The 27082-nt window shown below is 41.9% G+C and overlaps 1 protein-coding gene across 1 annotated transcript in view; it reads left to right on the top strand.

The window, feature by feature from the left end:
- The window catches only part of LYST (lysosomal trafficking regulator), a 127518-nt gene that overhangs the window by 92440 nt on the left and 7996 nt on the right, over positions 1-27082 (top strand). Inside the window, exons 39-47 of the mRNA XM_084625190.1 lie at positions 502-746; positions 3992-4058; positions 7130-7286; positions 7663-7803; positions 9656-9873; positions 10860-11090; positions 12853-13042; positions 17742-17878; positions 20211-20309. Coding sequence (XP_084481316.1) covers positions 502-746; positions 3992-4058; positions 7130-7286; positions 7663-7803; positions 9656-9873; positions 10860-11090; positions 12853-13042; positions 17742-17878; positions 20211-20309 — 1485 coding nt within the window. The remainder of the gene's footprint in view (positions 1-501; positions 747-3991; positions 4059-7129; positions 7287-7662; positions 7804-9655; positions 9874-10859; positions 11091-12852; positions 13043-17741; positions 17879-20210; positions 20310-27082) is intronic.

The following is a 27082-nucleotide window of genomic DNA, read 5'->3' as shown; positions in this document are numbered from 1 at the left end:
TCAGAGTAACAGCCGTGTTAGTCTGTATTCGCAAAAAGAAAAGGAGTACTTGTGGCACCTTAGAGACTAACCAATTTATTTGAGCATAAGCTTTCGTGAGCTACAGCTCACCTCATCGGATGCATACTGTGGAAAGTACAGAAGATCTTTTTATACACACAAACCATGAAAAAATGGGTGTTTACCACTACAAAAGGTTTTCTCTCCCCCCACCCCACTCTCCTGCTGGTAATAGCTTATCTAAAGTGATCACTCTCCTTACAATGTGTATGATAATCAAGTTGGGCCATTTCCAGCACAAATCCAGGTTTTCCAGGATCACTCTCCTTACAGGACTAAACCAATTCAATATCGTAATGTTGTGACTTTTTATCACATTGTTATGATCTTAGCAGATCTCTAGAACTTTGTAAATGAGAGAATCTTACATACTGTAGGAGGAGACGTAGTTTATGACAGTTTAAATGTGTTGCTTGAATAAAACTACAATAATTTTTTTAGGTCCGTGATGATGTGTACCACAACATCTTAACGAACAACCTGCCTAATCTTTTGGAGTATGGGAACATTACTGCTTTGACCCACCTATGGTACACAGCACAGATTACCAACTTTGAATACCTGACTCATTTAAACAAACATGCTGGCCGTTCCTTCAATGATCTCATGCAGTATCCAGTATTTCCCTTTATACTTTCTGACTACACCAGCGAAACACTGGACCTAAATGATCCATCTGTTTATAGGTAACAAGAAATCTTTGAAATTACTCCTTTCCAAATAACTCATTAAACTGGTTATTTCAGTAAAATCCACTTGTGTTCACCCTGATAAACCAAGACTTAATTAGGAAGATTGCTAGGAAACACATCTGGTCTAATGGTATTTGAATGTAACATTGGCTCATCTAGTCAATTTGAGTAGTATACCTGTTACCAGCATTTATATTCACAGTAGTTGGCAGGTCTCACTCAATACCTGCTGTCTTGCACTTCCTGATATACATTCCTTTGCCTTGAAAAAACAAAAAACAGCCTGTAACCAAAGAGCTGACAATTTAGCAAAACATAACCAAAACCAGAATTATGCTATATGAGCAACTTGCCAGTTACCAAAGGTAAATCTATATCAGCTAGTTGTAAACAGACTAAGGAGGTCCACACAGGCACAATCTTAACTACATTGATTTTTAAAATGGATTTTAGTAAAGTTGGTGCAGCTCTTGTGTCTAGTGTGAAAAAGTCAGGCTAGGCAACTGCAAGAGGAGTAGTCCTGTTGGGTTCTGGGAGGTGGGCAGTCGCAAGCCCATCCACCAGCCAAAGATTCTTCAACCAGCCTAAGGGCAAGAACTACTGAGCTTGGGACTCAAATAAGTATGGGGGACAACAAAACCGAAAACAAAGACAGGTGTGAATGTCAAAGGGTCAGAATCAAGGAACCTGAAGGGGACACCGACCTGGACAGCTCCCACTGCTCCTCAAAGGTGTCAAGGGAGCCAGCGGATGCAGCCCAAAGGAACTCTGCCCAGATATGTGAATGGAGAGAGGAACAGAAATAGGCCCCACAGTTGCAGAGCACTCCCTCAGCTTGCATCCTCTCCTTGGTGTTATAGGTGGCCACTTTGGCCATCGCTAGGAGGAGGTTGACGAGGAGGGGCCACAAATGGGGTGTGCATAAATTAGAAGCTGGGAGCAGAAGTGTAGCTAGAACCACAAAAGTAAATCCAGGAGGAGCTGGAAAAGGGGCAGCAACTGGGTCTTCCTCATGCTGCAAAAGGGACAGGCATCTGTGATAAGAGTGAACTGCACCAGGTACATTCCCATGCTCACGGCTCCATGAAGGAGCTGCCAACTAATATTCCCGGTGGCCAGTGGGACCAAGGCAGAATACAGACTGGCCAATGGGGTTCGTCACCCTCAGCAGATGGAAATAGGTCCCACCACTTGTATCGAGAAAGAGGAGTGATCCTATTGGGATCCAGGAAGTTGGCGGGCAAAGCCCTCCCACTGCTAAAGGATTCCCCCCCCCCCCCAGCCTAAGAGGGGGATCCACAGGACCTGGACACCAAATAAATACGGGGGACAACTAATGAAATAACAGGAACAGGAGTGTGGTCAAAGGGTCAAACGAGGGGAACCGGACGGGGACACTGAGCAGGGAACCCTGGACAGCACCCACTGCTCCTCAAAGGCGTCCAGGGAGTCAGTGGACACCACCCAGAGGAACTCTGCCCAGATACGTGAATGGACAGAGGATAGGAAATAGGCCCCACAGACACAGGAGACTCCATCGGCCAACCTCCTGACTCTGGTTTTATAGATGGCCATTTTAGCTAGGGCCAGGCAGAGGTTGACCAGGCGATCCCGTGACTTTGTGGGGCTGTGGATAGGGAGTGTATAAATAAGAAGGTGAGGGGAAAAGTGCAACCAAAAGCATAATAAAATATTCGTGAGGAGCCGGAATAGGGGCGGCAGCCTGGCACACTCCAAATATGTGTGCCAGAGTTTCCCTCATGCCGCAAAAGGGGCAGGTGTCTGGCATAGGGGTGAACTGTGCCAAGTACACGCCCGTGCTCACGGCTCCATGAAGGAGCCGCCAACTGATATCCCCGGCAAGCCTCAGAACCAAGGTAGAATATAGGCTGGCCCACTGGGGCTCCTCACCCTCCAAAGGTGGCAAGAGGTCCCGCCATTTTGTATCTGGGTGGGACACGAGGGTGAGGGTGTGAAGGGTATGGAGCACGAGCGTGTATAGATGTTTCCTTGGCGTGGTCTGGAAGCAGACCAGCTGCAGCTCGTGCAGCCAGCTCAGTGAGGGGGTCGGTTGGGTCCACGGGGCAGGGGCCCGATAAAAAGGTCTGGCGGGCCTGGGGTGGAGGGTGGGTGGGGCGCGCCCTCGTGCAGGACCCGGTGCAAGAGGAGTGATGGAAGGCAGGTATGTTAGCCTTAGAATGAGAGAGGCCCTTTTTCCTATAAACTGAGAGAGTGTTACTTCAGGTCAGTTAGGGATACCTGAGTCCAATTAAGGGCTTCCTGACACCTTTTAAAAACCCCTCCTCTGATGAGAGACTGGGAGGAGAGACGAGCTGCTGCAGGGCTAGTGGCAGCAGGGAGACAGGCTTCTCCAGGGTGAGAGGCTGTTCTCCTCCCTACAGGGGAAATAACCAAAGCTGAGTGCGTGTTTAGGGGAAGAACTGACACATCTGGGGCCAACAACAGGACAACACCCTCCACAGCAAGGAAGCAGGGAAAGTTACTCCCCTTTGTTTGTGTTTGTAAATTGATTTCATTTTGTTAGCTGGAGGAACCCTCCTTGATAGGGTTGCCAACTCTGACTGAAGCTATTCCGGGAGATTTTAATAGGATATTTTAAGAAAGTGACATGACATTGGGGGGGGGGGGGGAAATCTCCCGGATTGCTTTCAATAGTCACTGGGAGATTGATACCAATTCCAGGAGACACCAGGCTAATCCTGGAGGGTTGGCAACCATGCTCCTTGGGCCTGAACTGAGGCCTACCTTGAAAATACTGATAAGAAAATACAGAGGGGGAAGACACACACTGGCCAGAGTGGGCTGATTTGTGCTAATTCTGGCAACACAGAGGAGGTGCCTTGCCACAGTAGACAAGGCATTACTCTTAAAGGGATGCTACAAGTCAAGATTGAAACATGCTGGTGGGAGCAGTATGGGGAATATGTGACCTGTTGCCTATACTGTAGCTGTTCTATGGACGAATGACTTTCATTCCTCTAGCACTAACATCAAATGGCCAATTTTAAATTACGAACGTATTTTTATAGTCATTTTATTTTCCTAAACGCATATGTAGAGTTTTGTTAGGATTTGCCTTTGTATTTGTCCTTCTGTATTTTAACTCTTCTTAATCTGATTTAGCTAAAAAGATCAGTCTTTGTATATGTTAATGTACATTGAACTGAATTTTCTAATTTCATTATGAAAATAAGATGTCAACATTTCTCCTATTACAGAAATTTAGCCAAACCCATAGCTGTACAGTCTAAAGAAAAGGAAGATCGATATGTGGATACTTACAAGGTATCTTAAACTCTCATTTCTACAATGTGTTTTCTTCTGGTATCTAAAACCAAAACAATGTGGCGGGTTTTTTTAATGTATTTCTGTGGGACTTCACATTTTCAGCATGTTATAGTCAATTGTGAAAACAGTTAGCAGGAAATGGATTCCCTTCTGTCTTATGTCTGTCTCTTTGTAACCAAGAACATAAGAAAACAAGAAAAAACTTAATCCTAAAAACTGCAGTGCATCTTTTGGTACTTTATATTTGATGTATGTTGGGGTCTAAATTCATGACCAATGAGATAAATACATATGAAGTTAACCAAAGAAGCCAAAGAAATACATCTCTGTAAATTGCCTTGCATTTTGTGGTCTAAAAAATTATATTGTACATCTGGGTTTTTTCTAGTATGCAACAGAACAGTTATGTTTGCCTTCAAACATTCTGGGTCATTTATCAATTAAACTAACTGCACAAAATCTTTAAAAGTATTTCCTAATCTCCTAACATCAATCTAGTTTGAAAATAGATCTGATCATATAGAGTAGAATTAGTATTCCATTAGTGCTGCCTGCTGTTGCTACTGAGCGTTTATGACCGGTTCCCCCCCGGGGTGCCACCTGGAACTGGGGTACCACTGCGCCCTCTGACCCACCAGCCTGGGCTCCCTTTCAGACTGTGCTGCTGTGACAAGCTGCAAAGCCCTCCAGCCTGCACTTTCACCAGCATTCACATAGATAGAAACACACCCACCTGCAGTTACACACAGGATCTCTAACCACCAGCTTCCCAGCCTAAGACCCCAGAGCAGTACTGTCCTGCCCTGGTCAAATCTGGCCAGTCTATGGGTTTAATACCCGGTCCGCCTCTCCCACAATGTGAAGAGAACAATGTATACTTGTGGTAACCAAGCAGAGATTTTCCACAAGCACTCCAATCAAGGCTCACTGGTTTGGATTAAAACATAAGTTACGTTTTAAGTGATAGCAAACAGATCAAAGCAGATTACATAGTAAATAAACAAAACACAAACTAAGATTAAGATACTAGAAAGATAGGATATGAACTAGCAAATTCTCATCCTGGCTGACGAAACAGGCGGGCTGCAGATTCTTATGGGACAAGCTGCACTGGCTTTACAGCTTGGAAACCCCAGGTCTTTCATACACAGGCTAGAAATCCATTTAGCTTTGGTCCAGCACTTCCTCCAGTTCAGTCTTTGTTCCTCAGGTGTTTCCAGGTGTCTTCCTGTGTGGGGAGTGAAGAACTACAGATGATGTCACTCCCTGCCTTATATAGCTTTAGCATATGACCAGAGTCCTTTGTTTCAAAACTTGGTTCCCAGACTGGTCTGTGGAAAAATACTAACATCCCAAGATGGAGTCTAGAATCATGTGGCCTGGTCACATGTCCTTGTAGAATCATAGCAGCCATTACTTACAAGCTGTCTGGAGCATTCTCAGGAAGGCTCGCGAGGGGGAGATATGCTTCTCCTAAGGCCTGTTGTTTTCCCTAATGGCTCATTGCCCTGAATAGGCCCTTCCCAACCAGCTCTCTAGACTGAAAGCATCTTGCCGGGTGGGCGTTTCCCATGCATAACTAAATTTGAAGTACAGATACATAGTGTTCAGATACAAAAATGATACATGCAGACAAATAGAATAATCATATTCAGCAAATCATAATTTTTTCAATGACTCCTCACATGACTTATCTTGCACAAAATGCATCATAATTATGCCATAACCATATTATAATATTACTATGGTGAATATGGGGTGCAGTCACAGTGACCATGTCCACAAATGTATCTTGTTCCTGGACCCCCATTAAAGTCCATAGAGAATGACTTGATGGGGCTGGAAAGCATTTACACATGGGCCTTTCATTTAGATTTGCATCAAGATCTGGAGTGTGCTTTGACAAAAGTGTGTGTATGAACTTGTTTTGATTTTAAGTTTAGTGTGAAAAACCCACATTATGACACAACAGTGTTCCTGGACAGAAAGAACAGTATTTACCGCTAGAGCAATATATTGTGAAAGTCAGGTGGTCTGTTGCTTAAAAGCTTAAGTATGCATGTGCACACTTGTCATTTGTGGTTGAATTGATGTTTTTAAAATGAAATTTTGTCAGAAACCATCGATGTATGGCACTGTTTCCTCTTCATTCAATATTTATGTAAAATGATCTAACAGATTCAGTCAGTACATTGCCATGGTGATGTCAGTTCTTTATTACTAGGTTGCTGTATGGGCTCAAGCATGTGAGTGATGGGCTTTCTAGTGTAGTGAACCTGACATTCATATTTTCAGTGGCAGTTTCAAACAGATTTAGGAAAACCTCACTTAGGCACCTACTGAGATTTTCAAAGATGTGTATCTGCATCTCTGCCTAGATATCTTTTTGTAAATCTAGCCCTAAGTCCTCTTTTGAATGCAAGATGTTGGCTCCTAAGTCACTTTGGCACTTCTGAAAATTTCTTTGATGGGATTTTTCTGCATTTTTGTTACAAAAACTCATATTTACTATCCCTTTAAATTTGCTACCCCTAAGGATAAGTTTTTGGATTGAAGAGTCAGGATTCTGTCTCTTTCCTGCAAGATATACTTTTTTCTAAAGGTGAAATGGCACCTGGTCCACACTATAGAAGTTGCCTATTTCTGAAAAAAGATTAAAGTAACAGGTGCAGCTGAATTAGTGTTGAACGGAGTTAACTGCAGGTGTAGAACAGGACAAACCATGGTTAGTACAATTTCCAAAAACCATGGTTAATGTTTTGAAAGGTGTAACCTGAAGCATTGGAAACAGTTATTGGAATGGTCTCTTCCAGAAAAATATTGTGTGGTAAAAATGAATAATTACTTCAGACAGAAGCTATTTTTACAACTGGGGGGGGAAAACCCCCCACCAGGTGAGGCTCTTTCCTCTAAATGAGAGCTTAAATTCTTCAGATATTGTCTGGGACAGAAGGCACTAGTGAAGTGCTGGAAGGACGTATATCTTAGTGTAGTATCCTAGCAATATAGCTTTTAAATAGCATGTTGGGTAAGATATGACACCCATGTTTTACCTGTTCCTGTTCTAGTATTTGGAAGAGGAGTACCGCAAAGGAGCTAGAGAGGATGACCCAATGCCTCCTGTGCAGCCTTATCACTATGGATCTCATTACTCCAACAGTGGAACCGTACTTCACTTTCTAGTTAGAATGCCTCCTTTCACTAAAATGTTCTTAGCTTATCAAGGTAAGATTAATTTTGTTAAATATGACAAATGAAAATTAAAGTGAAATTATCAAGTATGGTAAACTTAGAAATCTGACCTACCTTGACAGTGGACCCTTTTGAGGCTTTCATAAAGAGAACATGTAGTACATGAACTCTTTGTGCATCTCACAAAACTCTACATCTTCTAAAAATGTCTGTACATCTTCTGTGATCTATTCCAAAAAATCTGGTCTCTGGCTCTAGATCTCATATGTAGCAATTGGGATCTAAATGTTCAGGCCTCAGCCAAGCAAAGTTGGTGAACTTGAACTTTTTGAGGTCACCAATGTGCAATTGGTATTGTATGTTTTCCTCTTGTCAAGGTAATAAACGGAAACTGTGTTTTTCTTTGCAGATCAAAGTTTTGACATCCCAGACAGAACCTTTCATTCTACCCACACAACTTGGCGCCTCTCCTCCTATGAATCTATGACTGATGTGAAGGAGCTTATCCCAGAATTTTTCTATCTTCCAGAATTTTTAGTTAACAGAGAAGGTATACGAGACAATGCCAAAATGATCTCTAAAAAGGCACAAGGATTGGGTCTCTGGGTTGAAACTGATAATTCCATGTTATGATCTGTTTTTTTCCCCCATGTTTTTAAATTGATTGTCAAGGGGAAACCTGGCAGGTCCGGATCTTGAATATTTAGCCACGGAGGCTTAGGATTGACTCTACTGTTGCCACTTTTGTTAGTTCTGCAAGCCCAGACTTCATGCTCATGAGGTGTACTGCCATAATCTTATTTGATTTCAAGAAAACCATAAAAGTTAATCCAGACAAGGATGTTTGATAAATGTAGAAATTTAAAATCTGTTTCTTATAACTGAAAGAGCATCTGCTCCTTTCCATTGAGGGTGTCATGCTTCTGATAAATCTGTTTACATTTTTTCAGCTAGTTACATTTTAGGGTTTCCCCAAGAGGCTCTGACAAACTGTCAGTTGTTTTGAGAGAGTTTACTGTCCTCATGCTGTCCTCAAGGGACTTGGGCTAGATCCAATAAGGTGCTGGGTGCCAACAATGCCCAATAAAACCTTTGGGAGTTGAGGGCATTCAACATTTCACAGTAGTGTTCAGCACTTTGTAAGATTGAGCCTTTTTTATTGTTCATGTTTCCTTGTTACAATTTAAGTTTAACTGGTGGAGTTAGGTAGTAGTGACGGGGGTGAATGTGAAAGAGCGACTGACCATCGAGAATGGAATGGAAAGGATCAGTGATGCAGGATGGTGAAGAAAGTGTTTTACTGAATCAGTAGAAGACTTCAAGTAGAGAGATCAGACCTTCAGTGACTATAGCAAGAAGCAATGTTAGTGCTGAATATTACCCATTCTGGACCTCAGGTAGGGCTGTTGCACAGTGGGGATGTCACACATTTGTGAGGTTTGTACTCCTCCCTCCTCCTCGCCCCCACCTGAAAAAGTACCATCTGTTTGAAGCTGCTAAGAGAATTGGAATGCTAGTAGCCCCAGTGGATATAGTGTACAGAGTGCATGTGAGGCTAAGGTACATGATTCAATTTATCACATGGCTTTCCACATGGATATTGCTAGCCCACTTACTGTATACAATTCTATAATATAGTTAGATCATTTCTACACCAGGGTCCAGAAGCATGTTATCACTTTTCCAGCAAGAACTGTGTTTAAGCACACTTCCCTGCAAAGTTCAGAAAAAAGGCCTATAGATTCACAAGGCTTTTGAAATTGCTGCTCAGCGTGAAATGGGTGCAAATTTCTTTTTAAATATAGATCAACCAAAATTTTGAGGACTTTCTGGGTATCGTACAGAAAATACTTATTTTATGAGGTTTTTGGAGAAGATTTCTGGAGATAGTGGCACTGTGGGAGACAGACAGAAGCTTTTTTGTTTTTTTGTAGCTCAGTTACTGGCTGATTCAAATTACCTTGTTTATATCTGAATGTTTTTTAACACTGCTGGGTTCATTATACTATTGTAGGAATGAGTAAGTGTCAGGACACCTAGAACTCTTGCAAAGGCCTCTTTTTTGTTGCTGTAATTGAAATCCTAAAATTGTGTTTTCTGCCATGTTGCCCCTCTTGGTTGGGTGGAGCTCCCCGTAAACTTTCCTTCTCAGTGATGCATATTAAAAAAAAGAACGGTTAGGCCGCTGGTGAGGTGAGACCACTGCTTATCTGCTGATAAATATTCTCACTGTTTTCTTGTACTGCCCCATCTGTCTGTAGAGCCGGGACTGTCTTTTTGTTTTGTGTTTGTACAGCATCTAGCACCATAGAGTCCTCGTCCATGACTGGGGCTCCTAGGTGCTACAGTAATATAAATGGTAAATAATAAAACCATATAAACCCTCCTCTTTACATTTCTAGGTTTTGATTTTGGCCTGCGTCAAAATGGCGAAAGAGTAAACCATGTCAATCTCCCCCCATGGGCTCGTAATGATCCCCGTCTCTTCATCCTGATTCATCGTCAGACTTTAGAGTCTGATCATGTCTCCCAGACAATCTGTAACTGGATTGATTTAGTGTTTGGGTATAAGCAAAAGGGCAAGGCTTCGGTTCAAGCTATCAATGTCTTCCATCCTGCTGTAAGTATCTTTTTGTTAAGTAATCTGTTCATAGTATAAAATTATTTGATCTCTGAGCTGGTTTAACCCGATTGCTTGGAAAACATCCAGCTTTAGGCAAATTCCCTTGAAATAGCTAACTATCAAAGAACAGGGAAAAAGACCGAATATTTAAATGAAGAACTGGTAAAATCCCAGGGCTTGTGACATGAAGGTCAATTATGTCTATTTTAAATAATTTTTCCTGGGCTAAAGCTAGGTAGGGAATAGTCATACAATGTATGTCTACTTAAAAGCCTATTGGACAATTAGTCATTGTTTGCAATAATATTTAGAAATGCAGTATTTTGTTTCCTCTTCCATCAAAAAGAAGCCTTTCACTTTGACAGATTGTAGCGAAGGCTGCAGCAGAGATAAGTGAAGTGTCTGATTAGAGAGCACAACATTTGTACTATTCCCTCCTCCACAATCTTAATTTGTGTTCCTTACCTGCTACCCAATTAATGTCCCATTTAAGCTAAACCCCTACAGTGGCTTTAACTTCGGATCACAGAACTGGTTAAGACTCTGCATTACACTGCAAAAGCGTCTGGATTTACTCAGGACCGTGGTGAAAGGAGAACAAGATGACGAAGGACTTGTCAATTTCAAAAGAATTCCTAAATTGTACATTTTCAGGTCTCAAAATGCATTCCTTGAAAGGCTTAAATATTAGCAGTGCAGCAGCCTGACTTTGTCCAGCCAGGCTGTCTCACTTTATGGGTTTCACTCACTGTAATTTAATTGCTCATGGTAAAATAGAGTATTTAAATGTCAATCATATAGTCACTTCGATTCATGCTGGTTTTCCTTAACACTTTAGGGTGTAGTTCTGCAGTTCTGTTGCATCCAGAAGTCAGTTACAGAAGGGCTGAAGACTCTGGCTCTAAGCTTGTGCAGTTTTAGCTGGGAAACTTTTTTCAAAGATAACTTTACTTAGCTTTTGTGTTTGCTGTTTTACATTTTAGACCTACTTTGGGATGGATGTTTCTGCTGTTGAGGATCCAGTTCAAAGAAGAGCCCTGGAAACAATGATAAAAACATATGGACAAACCCCTCGTCAGTTGTTCCACACAGCACATGTCAGCAGACCTGGCTCCAGGCTCATAATAGATGGAGAACTTCCCGCTGCCATGGGGTTATTAGTGCAGTTTGCTTTCAGAGAAACCAGGGAGCACACTAAAGAAATAGTATATCCAGTATGTAATTTGATTCACAAGATTGCTAAATTAGCATTCACAGGCTGTAATTACTGCACCCTAAGGTACACATCTGAATAATTAAGCAAAACAGCTGCACCCACAGTGTATTAATGAAAAGCGTTAGCACTATATCCTCTGCACATTTTAAGACATTTCATGATTATGTGGATCAGAGCAGAACTGGCACAATGACTTGCAATGTCCAAGCTTCTGGAGGAACTGTCTGGCAGTGAATTTCTGTCCTTGCCGATCCTACTCCCAGAGTGTATAGCGGGTGGAGGTGGGGGGCGGAAGGTGCTGGACTGAAATAGTTTTTTCTTCCACTCTCTTCACAGTGGAAGGAGGAGATTTTTCTGCACCACAGAGCATCAAATAGTCTGTCATGCCTGAGGCAAATCTGTTTCAGTCTATGCCCATGTGTCTTTCTGTAGGAAGTGTTGTGGTTAGTAAATCTCTTTACTATAGACTGAGCTTCAAGACATTTTGAAAAATTTTCATCTGATATTTGTCTGTAAGCAAACTGAAGTAAAGAAGTTCTTAAGCAGCTCTTCTGTTATAGTAGGATAATTTTATTGTCTTTTTTGAGTCAGTATTTTTCAGTACAACCTCATTACCATTCTTCTCACCCTTGAAGTTTAGGAAGAACTAATGGAAAAACAACCACTCTAATTTCCATGTGTAAATACGCATGTGAAAGTTGCGAATTAGTTTTTGTTTCTGTATTGAACAAGGTTATCAAAAGAATTACTTTCTGGTTTCTGCCAGTAACCATTTTAAAAAAAAAATCCAATCTGTTGATTTTAGTATACAAGTGACTTTAAGTACCATAAAATATCATTTTGAACTTAAAAATATCAGGGCTCAGAATGACTTTTTTGGAGCTATAAAAGTACTGAAATGTGAGAGAGACCAATAAATTCAGGACCATTGAGATATGTTGTGCAGGAGGCACTGAATATAATTCTTGTATTAGATCAGTATAGTCTACCATGTCAGCTATCTGGTCTTTGTCAATATAGAATGCGTCAGAGCATTCTAATCCCTAAATTGCACCTCACTGTTAATGCTATACCATGGGGGAAATCTAATATTAGTGAAGTAATGCAAAATTACATTGTAATATATTATAATTTGCAGTATTTTATATATTAAAAAGTAGAATAAATTTGCACTAGTCTTTCTTGAAGCAAAGAGGATGCCAGTACTTGCACTGCACTTAAATACTTGTTTGCTGGCTGGTTAGTTACATGCCTTGAATGGTGAATTCTTGGTCCAGTGTTGAGATATGTGATGATGGACAATTCGTATCAACATTTTTGTTTTGTTTAGCATTCTTTGTGGGGAAAATGCCTCATTTACTTCAGACACTTATTTTCTCTAAAACCTAATCGGGAATTTGGCCCATGTTAATAGAAATGGAAAACTGATGTTTCATCTTACTGTGTTACTTGAACCCTACAAGTTACCAGTTTTCTAGTCAAGCCCGTAAATAACTGACTGAATAAATAAGTTGGCACAATAAAAGATCTCACCTACCTTGTGTCTCTGAATAAATAGAACTCACTTGAAATTAATATCTTGGCATAGAACATTACATTGCCTTTTTGCATAATTCTTTATAACAAAGTAAAGTATAGACCCTGTCATATAAAGCACCACAAGACTAGAATCACTTATAGGAGTCTTTTATCTATAATGCACTTTTTCCTCATATAAAATAGGAGTATTTTAATTGGTGTTTTATTTGTCTTTGTTCTAGAGTCCTTTGCCTTGGATAAAAGGTTTAAAGTGGGGGGAATATGTAGGTTCCCCAAGTGCTCCAGATCCAGTTGTTTGCTTCAGCCAGCCACATGGAGAAAGGTTTGGCTCTCTGCAGGCTCTGCCAACTAGGGCCATCTGTGGTTTGTCCCAAAAATTCTGCCTTTTGATGATATACAGTAAAGAGCAAGGTAAGGAAGCCCCAGAAATCAGTTTCATGTTTACCCTCTACATATGAAATACTGGAAGAACTTAACTAGTTGCCCAGTCATAATCGCGCTATATTTTTATAGTGCCACTCTAATACTCTAGCTGAGTACTCAAGTTTGCAGTCTTATTCTGCTAAGGATTGTAAATAGAATTATTAAGCAGCTTTTAATAAAGGTGCTGGATTTCAAGAATTCTTTTCAGTTAGTTTGGTATTTTTGTTAAAATAACTCAACTGAGAGTTTTTAAAATATCAGAACTCTAGAAATCCACAGTTCTTCTTCGAGTGACTGTTTATGTCCATTCCACTGTAGCTGAGTGTGCGCTCAGTGCCTAATTGTTAGATATTCTTCCCTCCCTCCCCCCCCCCCAGTGGTACCGGTTGGGACATGAACATCCTCTGCTGCTATATGCCACTGTGTGCAGGTATAAAGGGCAGAGCTGTCCACAAATTTCCTCAGTTCCTTCTTACCAACAATGACAGTTGTTGGAGGAATTATAGCTTTGCTACTGTAAGTTCTTCCCTCATTCCTCATTAAAATATATTCAGTTCGCTTCGTATAATTTCATAGTTAATTTAATCGGTAGTAATGATAGTTATAAGTTTCAATTTTAGATCTTAGGCTGACTGGTTCAGCTCTTTGTACGAGGAGCGGTACTGGAACCATGTCTCGATCTCCAGGATTCAAATCATGTCATTCATGCAGCAAACCAATGCCAATGAGTGACCCACACCCCAGCTGCCTTAAGTCCTTAAGGGAGTCCCAAATATCACATTTTAAAAGGATTTAAGTGTTGCTCAAAAAAGGATGGAGTGGCCAAGCTGAAATGTATTCTTGTGAAGGTGGCACTCCATCCTCCCTCAAAGCCATCCAGTTCAGAGCGGGCATCGGGCGCATTAGGTTTGGTCCAGAGTGCTCCTTCTGTTTTGTCTGAATCCAGAGCTCGATCACTGTCAGCAGTGTTGAGGAAGAGGCACAAGGCCGCCAGAGTTTTGGTACCTAACTCTACAAGATCTCTGGTACTGAAGCTTTCTAAAGGCAAGAGACCTGGGACGAATACTGAAAAGACACTCCCCAAAACAGCCTTCAACTAAAAAGGGGTCATGGATTCCGAAACCAGAGCAAGATCCCTCAAGAGCAACCCCTGAAACACCTACTACAGCTTCTTCGAGCTATCCACCAGTACTACATGAACATGATGCACTACCAGTACCATTGACACTGGCGGCATATACAGAGGCTAGAGAGCTACTTAACCTCCCAGTGCCAGTTTCCACAGCAGCACAGGAAGTGTTTCAGATGGTACTGGTACCCGAGGACCCTACTCCAGTTCCTCCCCAGCTTGTGATACGGATTCCTCCTGCACTTTCTTGGCCTTGGAAATCAGTACTTCCAAGGGGAAAACTAACCATGACTTCTCCAGGACCTTCATCCATGGGCTCTATTTATCGCTCTCTAGTTGAGGCAGCTTCTGTCCCGCCCCATTATTGGATGTCTGATTATTCCTCCTCTTCAAGCTTGGAGGTTGGGTTCTATGTGTCCCAGTTTAGACAGGACATGCATCTTTCACTGGGGACGTGTGCCCGATGGTTCCTGCCATAGTCCTGGCAGGGGGTCACATGATAAGGGACAATTGCCCAGTCAGGGATGGGTTCCAGGACTATGTGGGGTCTCTGCCCTGTTTTTTAACCATATGCCCTGAGAGAGGCACTCATGGTTGTGAGCCACTCCAGACAGCGTGACACTCACCTCAAACTTATAACACCAGCGGGACCTCAACAGCAATGGTTCTCAACTTTACTAGTCTTGTCAGTCAGATTTTCACTGACTCTCCACTCTAGATCCAGATGTAGTTTCGCAGGACCATTATCATCTCCTCCAACCCCAACCTCCAGGCTCTCCATCTGAAAAAGTGTGGATGCTTTATGGCTAACATTGTTGGAACAGGCTTACTCAAAGCGTGTGAAGGAGTATTTCTAAATAGTAGAAAGACTTCAACTAGGAGTACTTACCTGGCTAAGTGAAAGTGTTTTCCCATCTGTTCCCACCAGAAAGCGAGCTCAGTCCAATAGGTGATGGATGGATCTCCTGTACCTAAAACATCAAGGTCTAGCAGTAGCTCTGGCAAGGTTCATCTAGCAGCTATGACGGATTTTCATCCATGAGAGAGTAACGGACCTAATTTTTTCCAATCCCATTGCTATCCGGTTTTTTGAAGAGGCTGGACAGAATATGTCTAGAGGTGCAAGAACATGCCCTCCCACCCCCCGAGATCTGAACCTGGTATTAGCAAAGTTAATGGGACCTCCTTTTGAACTTCTCATGACTTGTTCTTTACTCCACCTCTCTGTGAAGGTTGCATTTTTAATTTGTCACCTCACCTCGGTGAGGGGGAGTGGGCAAGTTGAGAACTCTGGTATTCAAGCCTCCCTATACAGCCGTCTATAAGGACAAGGTTTACCTTCACCCTTGCCCAAAATTCCTGAAAAAGATTGTTTCCAACTTTCACATTAATCGGGCAATCTGTTCGCCACCATTTTTCCCAAAACCTCGTACTCTCAGAGATGAAGAGAAGCTCCACTGTTTTTAGACATCAGAAGAGCTGTAGTATTTTTACCTGGCCTGGACTAAATTGTTTAGCTATCATGATCACAATTGTTCATTGTGGTGGTGGACACCCAGTTTCCTCTTAAGTTTCTGTGACTTTTTGGGCACAAGTTCCTATTCCTGACAGTTGCAAAACAGCTTGGTTGTCTGCACACATTTGCTTCTCATTATACTATAGCCATTCATTTCAGGAATGATGCCAAATTTGGGCTTGCTGTTCTACGGTCACTGTTCAAAACGACTTTGGGCCCACCTCCAGATGGATCTGCTTGTAGTCCCCTACAGTGGAATGGATATGTGTAATCACTTGAAGAAACTGTTACCTACCTTTCCATAATTGTTGATCTTTTGAAATGTGTTGCACATGTTCATTCTACTACCCACCTTCCTTCCCCTCTCTGTCAGAGCCTTTCCAGTAAGAAAAAACTGAGGTGGGTCGGGAGTCGTTCCACCCTTTATACTTGTGGTGCATGGCAGCAGAGGGCATTCAAGCTGCCCCAGTTGGTATTGCTTAGGGAAAAAAATCTCTGACAAAAGTGCGCTGGGCATGCGCTCACATAGAGTGGAATCACAGGTGCGCGCCCCTTCCCCAATACCCCGCTCTGCCTCTTCCTGCTTCTGCTCTGCCCCTTCCTACCCAGTTCCGCCCCCTCCTCAGAGCAAGTCCCATCCCCACTCCTCCTCCTCCCTCCCAGTGCCTTCTGCATGCTGTGAAACAGCCGATTGCAGCAGGCAGGAGGCACTGGGAGGGAGGAGGAGGAGTTGATCAGTAGGGCTGCCAGCGGGAGGGACGGGGAGCGTGGCTGCCTGTGGGTGCTATATCACCAACTAACTTTTTTCCATGGGTGCTCCATGGACATGCAACACCTCTTGAAGAACAGTTAGGGAAAGGCAGATAACTTTGTTTGCCAGCATATCCAGAGGAGCAGAGTGTTGATGAACAAGTAGATGAATAGAAGAGCAGCAGAAGGGAGAAGTGAAGGAATATTTGTTGGAAGGTGGAATGGAGGATGAGTAAGGGAAACAGAAGTAGAACCATAAGGCAGAAGGCTTGGTTATCAGGTTAACTCAATGGAATTAAAGCCTACTGATATAAGTACAAATGGGTTTTAATAATTGTCTCTCTTGCATTAAAGCATTTTACTGGCCAGGATTTTCAAAAATAAGAGCAAAATTAGGCTCTGAAGTCCACAGGCACCTAAAATAAGTAGCCTCTCTTTCAGAAGTGTTGTTCTCAGTGATTCCCACAGAAGCAAATAGACCTGGGCAAAAAATAGGACCTAATTTTCACAGAAATATTCACAAAAATTGTCTCCTTTTTTTCCCTTCCAAATTCAAAATTTCAATGAAAACCTTTGCCAAAATGGCAGACTTGGAAAAATGTCAATGAGCTCTAATGCTCAGTGGTTAATGTAAATTCCGCAATCACCTTTATGCAAAAACCCAGAGATTTGAAGCTACACCCTGAGGAGAGGGCCATTGACTGGTGATTATCTGTTCTCAGAGATGGAGAATAAAGGCCTGAGCTGTTTAAAGAAACAGCTGATGTGTCCAGTTGGGGTCTAGTTCCTGATCCATCTCAAAGCTGACATGAACTTGGGACCAAGGGAGCAAACCCATTTATGTGGTTTGAAAGATTGGCACCAACCAGAGACCTATGCTGGAGTTGTGGGTGATCTCTAGTAAGCTTTTAGTATATGTCTAGTTTTTGTTTTGTTTTTGTTTCTTCTGTAATGCTTTTGCCCTAAGCATATAAACACAGTTTGCTTTGTGAAAGCTGTTTGGTAATTGGTGTACACTGCTTTAGCTGCTGGAGAAAGAGTAAACCACAGGTGCCGGATCCCAGTCAGACCTGCTGGGAAATTGCAGTGAGGTGCAAAGGGACTGAAAGCCTAAACCCTCAGTCTGAAGGGAGAGAGACATGAATCTCTGCACCAAGAGAGGTGGTGGTTGGAAGCCTAAAAACTTACGTGGGTACCCTCAATGAAGACTGGAGATGCGGGAGGCAAAGGTGCAGTAACCCTGAAACTGTGACAGCATACTTGACACAAAACATATAATGCTTTTCCTGCAGGTGTGAGAAGCATGCACAGTACAGATATCCAGTGGTCAGCCATTCTGAGTTGGGGATATGCTGATAACATTTTAAGACTAAAAAGCAAGCAAAGTGAACCTCCAATAAATTTTATACAGAGTTCACAGTTGCACCAGGTAAAACTCTTTAAAATGTTTCTAACTGTAAAGTTAATGTATTTGTAAAAGGTGCTCTATATGACATCATTGAAAACTGAAATCTATTTTTAATAGAGAACATGTACAGCCTAGATAGTGATAGTGCAAATTTCATAGCCTTCCACCATTCCTGATCACCTGAACCCCAGCGCACCTCACCTTTATTTTGGGGAACAGTTTCTAACAATGCAAGGTTTAGCATCCATGCCCATGTAATCCTTAGAGTCTCCAAAAGCACCGGCAGGGTGCTCAATGTGATGTGGGCACATATCCAGTGGGAACTAAGGTGGATCCTGTATATCCCTTAATATATGCCATCAGATAAGTGTCTTTAGTTGCTAGCAATCTTGTTCATGCTTGAACCAGTGACGCAGAGATGTAAAAAGAACAGGAGTAATTGTGGCACCTTAGAAACTAACAAATTTATTTGAGCATAAGCTTTTGTGGGCTACAGCCCACTTCATCGGATGCATAGAATGGAACATATAGATAGATATAGATATCCACACACACAAATAGAGAACATGAGAAGATGGAAATAGCCATACCAACTTAAGAGGCTAATTAATTAAAATGAGCTATTATCAGCAGGAGAAAAGCTTCAAAAACAGACTCCAACGAGAAACTGCTGAGCTTGAATTAATATGCAAGCTAGATATCATTAACTTGGGTTTGAATAGAGACTGGGAGCGACTGGGTCATTACACATATTGAATCTATTTTCCCATGTTAATTATCCTCACACCTTGTCAACTGTCTAAATGGGCCATCTTGATTATCACTACAAAAGTTTTTTTTTTCTCCTGCTGATAATAGCTCATCTTAATTAGCCTCTTGCAGTTGGTATGGCTACTTCCACCTTTTCATTGTGTGTGTGTGTATGTGTGTGTATGTATATATATATATATATATATATATATATATATATATATACATATATTTTCTTACTATATGTTCCATTCTGTGCATCTGATGAAGTGGGCTGTAGCTCACGAAAGCTTATGCTCAAATAAATTTGTTAGTCTCTATGATGCCACAAGTACTGTTCTTTTTGCGGATACAGACTAACACGGCACTACTCTGAAACCTGTCACAGAGATGTAAGGCTCTGTAGCCTGTTATCAATGTCACCATCACCTTGTCCTTGATGACATTCTTTATTATGTGATCATAAGGATTTCAATCACTTCTTCAAAAAACGTGTAATGGAGTAGGAAACACAAACTTACATCCCAAGTTTAAACTCAGCTGCACTCATTTGCTTTGCTGGTTAGTATTTCGCTTGTGTCTGTCCTGGAATTACTCTAAATGCCACATTTGTTTTCTGGGGCATACCCATTTTTGGATGAGCCCCTTCAAGCTCTGCAAAATGCCCCCCCACCCCATACCTTTTTGGTCCTCCTTCCATTTCCATCCACCAAATATCCCTCTTTCTTTCTTCTCCACTAAATTTCCCTCTTGAATCTCTCTGCTCCCAAAATCTGCTTCTGATTCAGCTCCTCTACCATGGCAGAAAAAACATGATTGGATATGTCATCATGAGTATATAGAACTTTCCAAACAGTTTGTTTCCAGGCTGAGAACAAGATCATAGGTGCCTTAAAATATTGGTATGTGTGGGCTGCGGAATAAGTGTCTCCTTGTTGGTTCTACTGTCTGTAAAGTCAAAAATGTTGATTAAAGACAAAATGGAAAAAGTCAGTGTGAGACCCTCACCCCACACTGGCCTCTTTATACCACATAAAATTCAGAACTTCATAAAGGTGCTCTGAAAGCCCTGCATCTCGCTATGATATGATTCTTGCAGCAAAGGTACCATGAAAGACAGCAGTAAGAATATTTTTCCAAAGATCACCTTGCAAACCCTGATATAGGGCATCTGTGAGAGGGATGCATCAGGGATGGGGACAAAGCACACAGCCCTGGGAGGTTGCCATAATTTACACAGACCCTTAGGACTGTCCACGTTATGTCGCGGCCTCTCCAGCCAGCCAAGGATCAGGAGGGCAGAAAGTTACTTTAACACTTACCTCCATCCCTTTGAGCTGAGAGTTCTATGCTATGCATCTTAAATACGCCACGTAATTTCATCCATAATTTTAACTCTAACTATGCAAAATGTATGTGACCTGCTGCAGATTTATTAAACTTCTCTTGGGCTTCCATTCTGGGTCAGGTATTTTATTTATTGCATGTTTTTTTTAGGAAAGCCAGTAAAAACATATTTGATAAAATAGCTAGGTGTAATGAAATAGAATGTAGTTAAAATAGTACTTAATTTTCTCTGGATCTTTTTTTTTTTCTCTCCAAGGTAACAAGTTGTGCTTGGGTACCAGACAGTTGCCAGCTTTTTACAGGTAGCAAATCTGGTGTCATCACAGCGTATATCAACAGATTCTCTAGCAATATGGTAAGTATATCAGACAGAATTTATAATTAGGAATTTAGCTATTTACAGTATTTTTCTTTTCTTATCCTTGCTGTTTACTCCACTTCTTAAAACTAGACTTGTTACTAAAAATGCCTTGTATTTAGGGGTTTTGGTTTTTTAACTAAAGAGGCTTTCAAAGTATCCTATCATATACATTTTCACAAAATAATTTAAATTTTGTATTCTGCATTTTAATAACTATTTGGATGGTGTCCAACTTCTCTCTTCCCCAACATCCACCTTTAAAGAAGCTTGAAAAATAAATGACTTTCCTACCCTATTTTATTTTCAAAGCAAATGCTGATTTTTGTTGTGTTTGAGGACTTTACATTTTTTATACTTAGTTACTAGTACGTCAACATCAGGACTCCAGACGGTTACTATCCAAAGGAATAAATCTACTGTCCAGATGCAGACATGAAAGATAAGAGTGAGGGGGTCCCACTAGCAAACTCAGGGCACCCTGACAAAGGGGAAGGCCAGCCCCTCTGGTACTTGGAGAAGATACTGGAGTTTCTATCGAAGTGCCATGTCTGGACATTGCTCTTCTATCCACTCCTGACTAGTAGGTGGCTGATAAATTTGAATCTCCACCTTACCCTCTCTAACTGCTGTGGAAGGGAGAAGGAGATTTTTTTTTCTCTCCAGAACCTTTTGTTTGTTATGAGGATTGCTAATCTATCTCTCCTGAACTCTCTGGGTAAATCCTTGTCTCCTTTAAGTCAATGGGAGTCTTGTCTAACTTCCTGTTCCTGAGCAAACTTAGAGAAGCTAGCCAAACTCCAACTACAAGATCACCTTACTGAAGTTAATACTCTAGACATGGCATAATCTGGATTCATGCCAGGTCGTAGAACTGAAACAGCTTTCATGGCATTGATGGCTGAAGGGAAGACATCCATTCTCATTCCACTGGACCTTTTTGCAGCATTTGACACTGTCAGCCATGCACTACCTAAACTTGTCTTGCCTGAGAAGTGACGGGGTCCACGATAATGCACTGAAGTGACTTGAGTCCTTTCTTGAGGGACAACCCAATGAGTAGGGATGGAAAATAGTACCTCTGCCACCAGACCCCTCCCTTGTGAAGTCCAACAAGAATCAATTTTGTCCCAGTGCCTGTTGAACATCTACATTCACCCACTAGACAAATTGGTCAGATAACATGAACTCAAGTGTCAGTAATATGCAGATGACACAAAGTTCAGACTATTCTTCACTACATACAACCATGTACAGCTCAAGGGTGATGAACAAGCTGGCTGAAGTGGAACCCAAGCAATACAGAGTGATGCTGATGAGCAGAGGTAAGTACTTAGAAAAGTTTGCAACCATAGTAAGATCTCCTTCAGTTGAGGGTGCACGTCCACAATTGGTCAGTTCAGTCTGTAGCTTAGGAGAGCATTTGACAGCTTGCTGACACTATGCTGTTGCATACACACCATCTGTCAGTAGACCTGGACAAGTAATAGATTTTTCATTTTGCTGGCAATTCCAAAAAACTGCAAAAACAAAACACTTCTTTTGGAAACTTTCAGAGAATCAAACAGTTGGGATGAAATAGTTTTCTTTCAGTTTGGGGCACTTTTGACATAACACCTAGGAATGGGGTGGGTGGAGGAGGAAGCTGCCTCTTTAGGCCAGTAGTTAGGGAACTCACCTGGGACATGGGAAACCCCTGGTTCAATTCTTCTTCTCCCTGACGTGGAGAGAGGATTTCAACACGAGTTCCCACCCCTCAGGTGATTGCCCTAACCACTGAACTGCAGTAACTCCTCACTTAACATTGTAGTTATGTTCCTGAAAAATGCGACTTTACGTGAAACAAACACACACAGTATAAGTTTTAAACAAACAGTTTAATACTGTACACAGCGATGATGATAAAGCTTGGTTGAGGTGGTGGAGTCAGAGGGTGGGATATTTCCCAGGGAATGCCTTACTGCTAAATGATGAACTAGCAATTGGCTGAGCCCTCAAGGTTTAACTCGTTGTTAATGTAGCCTCACACTCTACAAGGCAGCAAGAATGGAGGGAGGGGAGACAGCATGGCAGACAGACACACACTGTGTGTGTGTGAGAGAGAGAGAGAGAGAGATGCACATTTCCCCTTTAATGACAGGTTTCAGAGTAGCAGCTGTGTTAGTCAACATCCGATGAAGTGAGCTGTAGCTCACGAAAGCTTATGCTCAAATAAATGTTAGTCTCTAAGGTGCCACAAATACTCCTTTTCCATTTCCCCTTTAAGTATGCTGACACCACTCTTAACTACACTACCTTGTTAAGTTAATCGGCAAATTGAGACCGCAGCAGCTGCTGCTAGGAAGCTCCCTCTGTCCTGAGCCCTGTCGTGTGTCCCTCCCTGCTCTATGGAGATGGGGTAAGCGGGGTGCAGGAGTAGGGGGGAGGGAGACACCCTCCCCCAGCAAGCAGGAGGCTCTGGAGAGCAGCTCCAAGGCAGAGGGCAGGAGCAGCACATGGCAGTGGGGGGAGGGACAGCTGACTTGCTGGCAATTGATAGCCTGCTGGGTAGCTGCTGCACAGGGAACTTAGGGGAGTGGGGAGCTGATGTGGGGGCTGCCGGTCCACCCTGGTTCCAAGCCCCCACCAGCAAGCTGCAACGGGATGCTCTCACTGCAAGCAGTGGACAAAGCAGGCAGCTGCCAAATGACCTCATAAGGGAGCATTGCACAACTTTAAACAAGCATGTTCCCTAATCGATCAGCAATGAAATAGTTAACCGGAACGACTTCAAGTGAGGAGTTACTGTATGTCCTATTCAGGTTTGGCACTTTCTGAATCTTTCCTATTGAAGCTTCTTACAAATAATTATAGCCCTTGGAACAGAGACTAGAACTTGGATGTCCCATATCATATCTGGGTGACCTGATCACTAAGCTGTTTGTTCTAAACTGTTTGGTGAACTGGACAAAAATTTGCAAGTAACTTTTGCGTTGACTGTAACTGCATTTTTCAGCAAATAAACTATTTTCCAAAAACTTTGCCCAGCTCTATCCATATGTAATGCTTTCTATCATCTCCAGTTGGTTAGGAGTTGCCCTCCCATCCTGATGAACAGTGACCTGGACTCAGTTATTCGCATCTTCATCATCTTTTGGCTGCAGTACCTAATTGTGGTATAGGTGGGCATGAAGCCTTTCGTGCTTTGGAAACTCCGACTAGTACAGAACCCTGCTGCCCACCTCAAGAACACTAGCTACCACAAACCGATCAAACCTGTCCTCCACTCTCTACACTGCCTTACTGCGGAACGTCAAGTCAGGTTGAAGGCCTTGATCCTTATCTTCATGACGCCTAATGGTCTGGGCCCAGAGTATCGAAAATATCACCTAAAGCTCTGGAATGAAGACCACGATCAACAGCTTCAGTCCTGTGGTACAATGGAGCTTTCTATAATAAGATTAAATCCCATTTGTGCGGAAAACAGAACTTTCTTGGGGGCCAGTAAGAGACTGGCACAAACTCACACAGGAACTAAGGACTCTTGCAAACTGTAACGGAGCCCTTCGCTGCTCATGCCACAAATCAGCTGGAGACTGCTTAGAGTGCAGGCACCAGTGCCCTTTTATTTGCAGTGTCACTTCCCACCACCATCTATATACAGTCCGTACAACACAGCTCCCTGGAGGACAGCTAGCTTCCTCAGCCAGCAGGAACCTACAGCCACAGGCTCCTCCCTTTCCTGTTTCCCCCTGCCATTGCTTCCTTCCTGCCAGCTTTATATAACCCCCTGGCGAATAAGATCTGCATGGGTTTCTCCTCAAGCCCTTAGGCGAGCCATACCCAGCTAGCCCCAATTAATGCCCTTTAATTGGAGCTGGGCTAACAGGGGCCTGGTCAGGACCTCCTGGCCAGCACCCTGTTACACAAACCTTACCACATTCTTCTCTGACCTTGCCTTCTCTAACGTAGACATATAACATCATGTATTAAATAATTTAAAAAAGAATCCTTATCAAAGAATCCTTACACTCCCCTGCACACCTTTTCCCCAGTGATGAGACTAACTAACGTGTGACAGATGTTAGTCATATCGCTTCATGCATTGATGGAAGAAGCTTAGATACTAGGGATAAAATAGAATAGAACTGTAATGGAGCCAGGATTTTGCCTTCTGTTTTAAGTCGTCTTTTCTGTGAATAGCTCCAGCATCATCCTCTTCAGTAGTTCATAATTTTTTCCCAAGAAGCAGCAAATCGCTGACACAATTCTTGACCATTCATCTTATGTCACAGGGTTCTGAATAGCAGCACTTAAACTGACCACAGTATTGTTTTATGTTGCTTTTGCTTGATAAATCTAGGAGCAGCAACAGAGGCTTAAGTGCTCTCTGCAGATTGAGAAGGATTCCACTGCATCAAGGTTAAAACTTTGCAGAAATTCATGGCTCAAGCCCCACACACATTAGGAAAGCCCACCCACTGTGAGCAATTAATTTTTAAAGCCCCCAAGCAATATCAGTTATATTTTTGGTAACTAACGTAGGAAATAAACTTTTTGTACAGAATACTTGTGTTTTAAAAATGCTAATGAAGAAACTAGCAATTTGTATTTGACAGCTATAAGGAACTTTAGAACTGCGAATAGGAGGAGTTTGCTTTGCTCCTCAGGTGTCCTCTGTGAGATCATGTTTGCTGAATCCCTCAGCACTGACACTTCTGTATACCTCAGGCAGCATGACCTTGCTGCCAATTTTGTAGCATCTGTTGTTTAGTCAGTTGCTTGAGACAGGGCTATAGGGAATGCCAACGCGTTTACTAGCATCTGTTCTGTATTCAGCCCCCCAGCTGAGTGCTTTGGAACAGTCTATTATAGATGCAGTACAGGAAGTGTCAATCAGGGAAAATCATCATGTGTAAATCATTAAAGCAAGGAGACAGGTATGATGCTAATGGACAGACATAAGAGTCTGGAACTCTGAAAGCAGGGCTCTCTAGTGACCTATATCTCTGTGTTTGAAAATGTTCAGACAAACTGCTCTTGTCTGTTACTTCTCCCAGGCATTGTCAATATCTGTAATCCAAAACACACTGAAGTACTGTTATGAGAAGTCACTCAAATCACTACCCTTAGAAGGCCTCAGCCAAGAGGTTCTGGATGTTGGGCAAGTGGGTTGCTCCACCCTTTAGTTGTTCCTAATCTATCTGGGGCTTTCTTGCTAACAGAGAGGGAAGCATTTTAACTTATTGTATATCCTTTTGAGAGAATAGATGAAACGGTGTGGTAATTATTTGTATGATCCCTCACTCCAGTGCCTTAACCACAGCCATCCAGCCTAACACAGAGAGGGGGCATTTTAAATATATGACCAGCTTTAAATCAATTTATTTTTATATCTATGCCACTTTAAAAATATTTTGTGAGTTGAGTGTTTATATTAGTGTAGTGAAGTGGACATCAGCATTGGAAGGATAAATGGAAGAAATGAGTCTTAAGAGATTTGAAGGAGGCGGCGAGAGCTTCCATGGCACACAGTACTTACACACATGTTTCAGGCAGAGAGGATGGCATGAAAAGTCATAGTTGCATTACTTATTAGCACAAATAAATTATTTGATCCTAGAGTTCCATCCTTTCCCATTACTATCATTTTGTACTTTGTATTATGATAGTGCCTAGAAACTCCAATCCAGGATCAGGCCACATTGAGCTAGGGGCCGTAGAGACAAATAATAGAGAATCCCTGTCCCAGAGATGTAGGTGTCAGCAAAAGGTGGACAAAACAGACAGATTAGATGGGGGAAGTGGAAAGATGAGGAAACAAAATAGTTTAGCAGAAAAATTAATCTTGGCTTGACACTTTGACCATTAAAAACCTTGTTTTAGTTCTGTTCTTAAAATTCTAAAATAATGGCAGACCATACTTCTATGAATAGTAGATACTACATTACTCCGAGGGGATGTAGAAACTGGATATTCTTATCAGCAAGTATTATACTACACAGTAGGAAGATATGTTTATCGTTTTCTTGTGATCGGTTAAATGAAACTAATCGCTAAATGTTATGATTATTGAAGGTCAATCTTGTCCTGACTGGTAATCAATATAACTAGTACAGAAATGGATGTTGCTATTTGTTGCTCAGATAGTGATAGAAATGATAATGATAGCTAGCATATTGTGAGTGAAATCTATTACCAGTTCCTTCTCCTTTTCTCTGATGACTCTTTTCATCTTTTAGTAGAGCTATTGTATGCCCTATTTTCTCTTCCAGATTTCTAAATTGTTCATTACTGTGCTCTGAGGTAGTAAAGAGGAGCTATGGGAAAATTCATTGTAGCAGAGACACATTTACCTTTCTTGTATAAACATTATTCCAATCTCCTTGTACGCTGGACTTCTCTTAATTGGACAATTATAATTCTGATCAACTCTTCTAATTTATAGGCTGTTTTTCAAAAAAAGTCTGAAGAATTGCAATTCTTAAAACACAAGAACTAGCACTTCTGCTTAGCAGTTTCATCTTCTCTTTGGCATTTAATTTTTGACAATTTCTATATTAGAGCAGAGCTTCAAATTTCACACTTAGGTAAGCCCCATCTAAGGACTTGGCACTGGCTCAATATGTTCCCAGTAACTTGGGTTTTTTTCCAAGTTTTTTTTTTAAAGTGCTGGTCATTGCCATTGACTGTCACTTGCTGAACTAGTTTTTCCTAATTCCAAAATGTTTCTGGCCCTCAACCCCCAATATTTCCTCTCCAGCCAGTCAAACTGAAATATGGAGATCTAG

The sequence above is a fragment of the Lepidochelys olivacea genome (genome assembly GCF_965140295.1).
Source record: "Lepidochelys olivacea isolate rLepOli2 genome assembly, chromosome: 3".
Lineage (NCBI taxonomy): Eukaryota > Metazoa > Chordata > Testudines > Cheloniidae > Lepidochelys > Lepidochelys olivacea.
The sequence above is the reverse complement of the archived record's forward strand: the minus strand, read 5'-3'. Positions and strand labels throughout refer to the sequence as shown.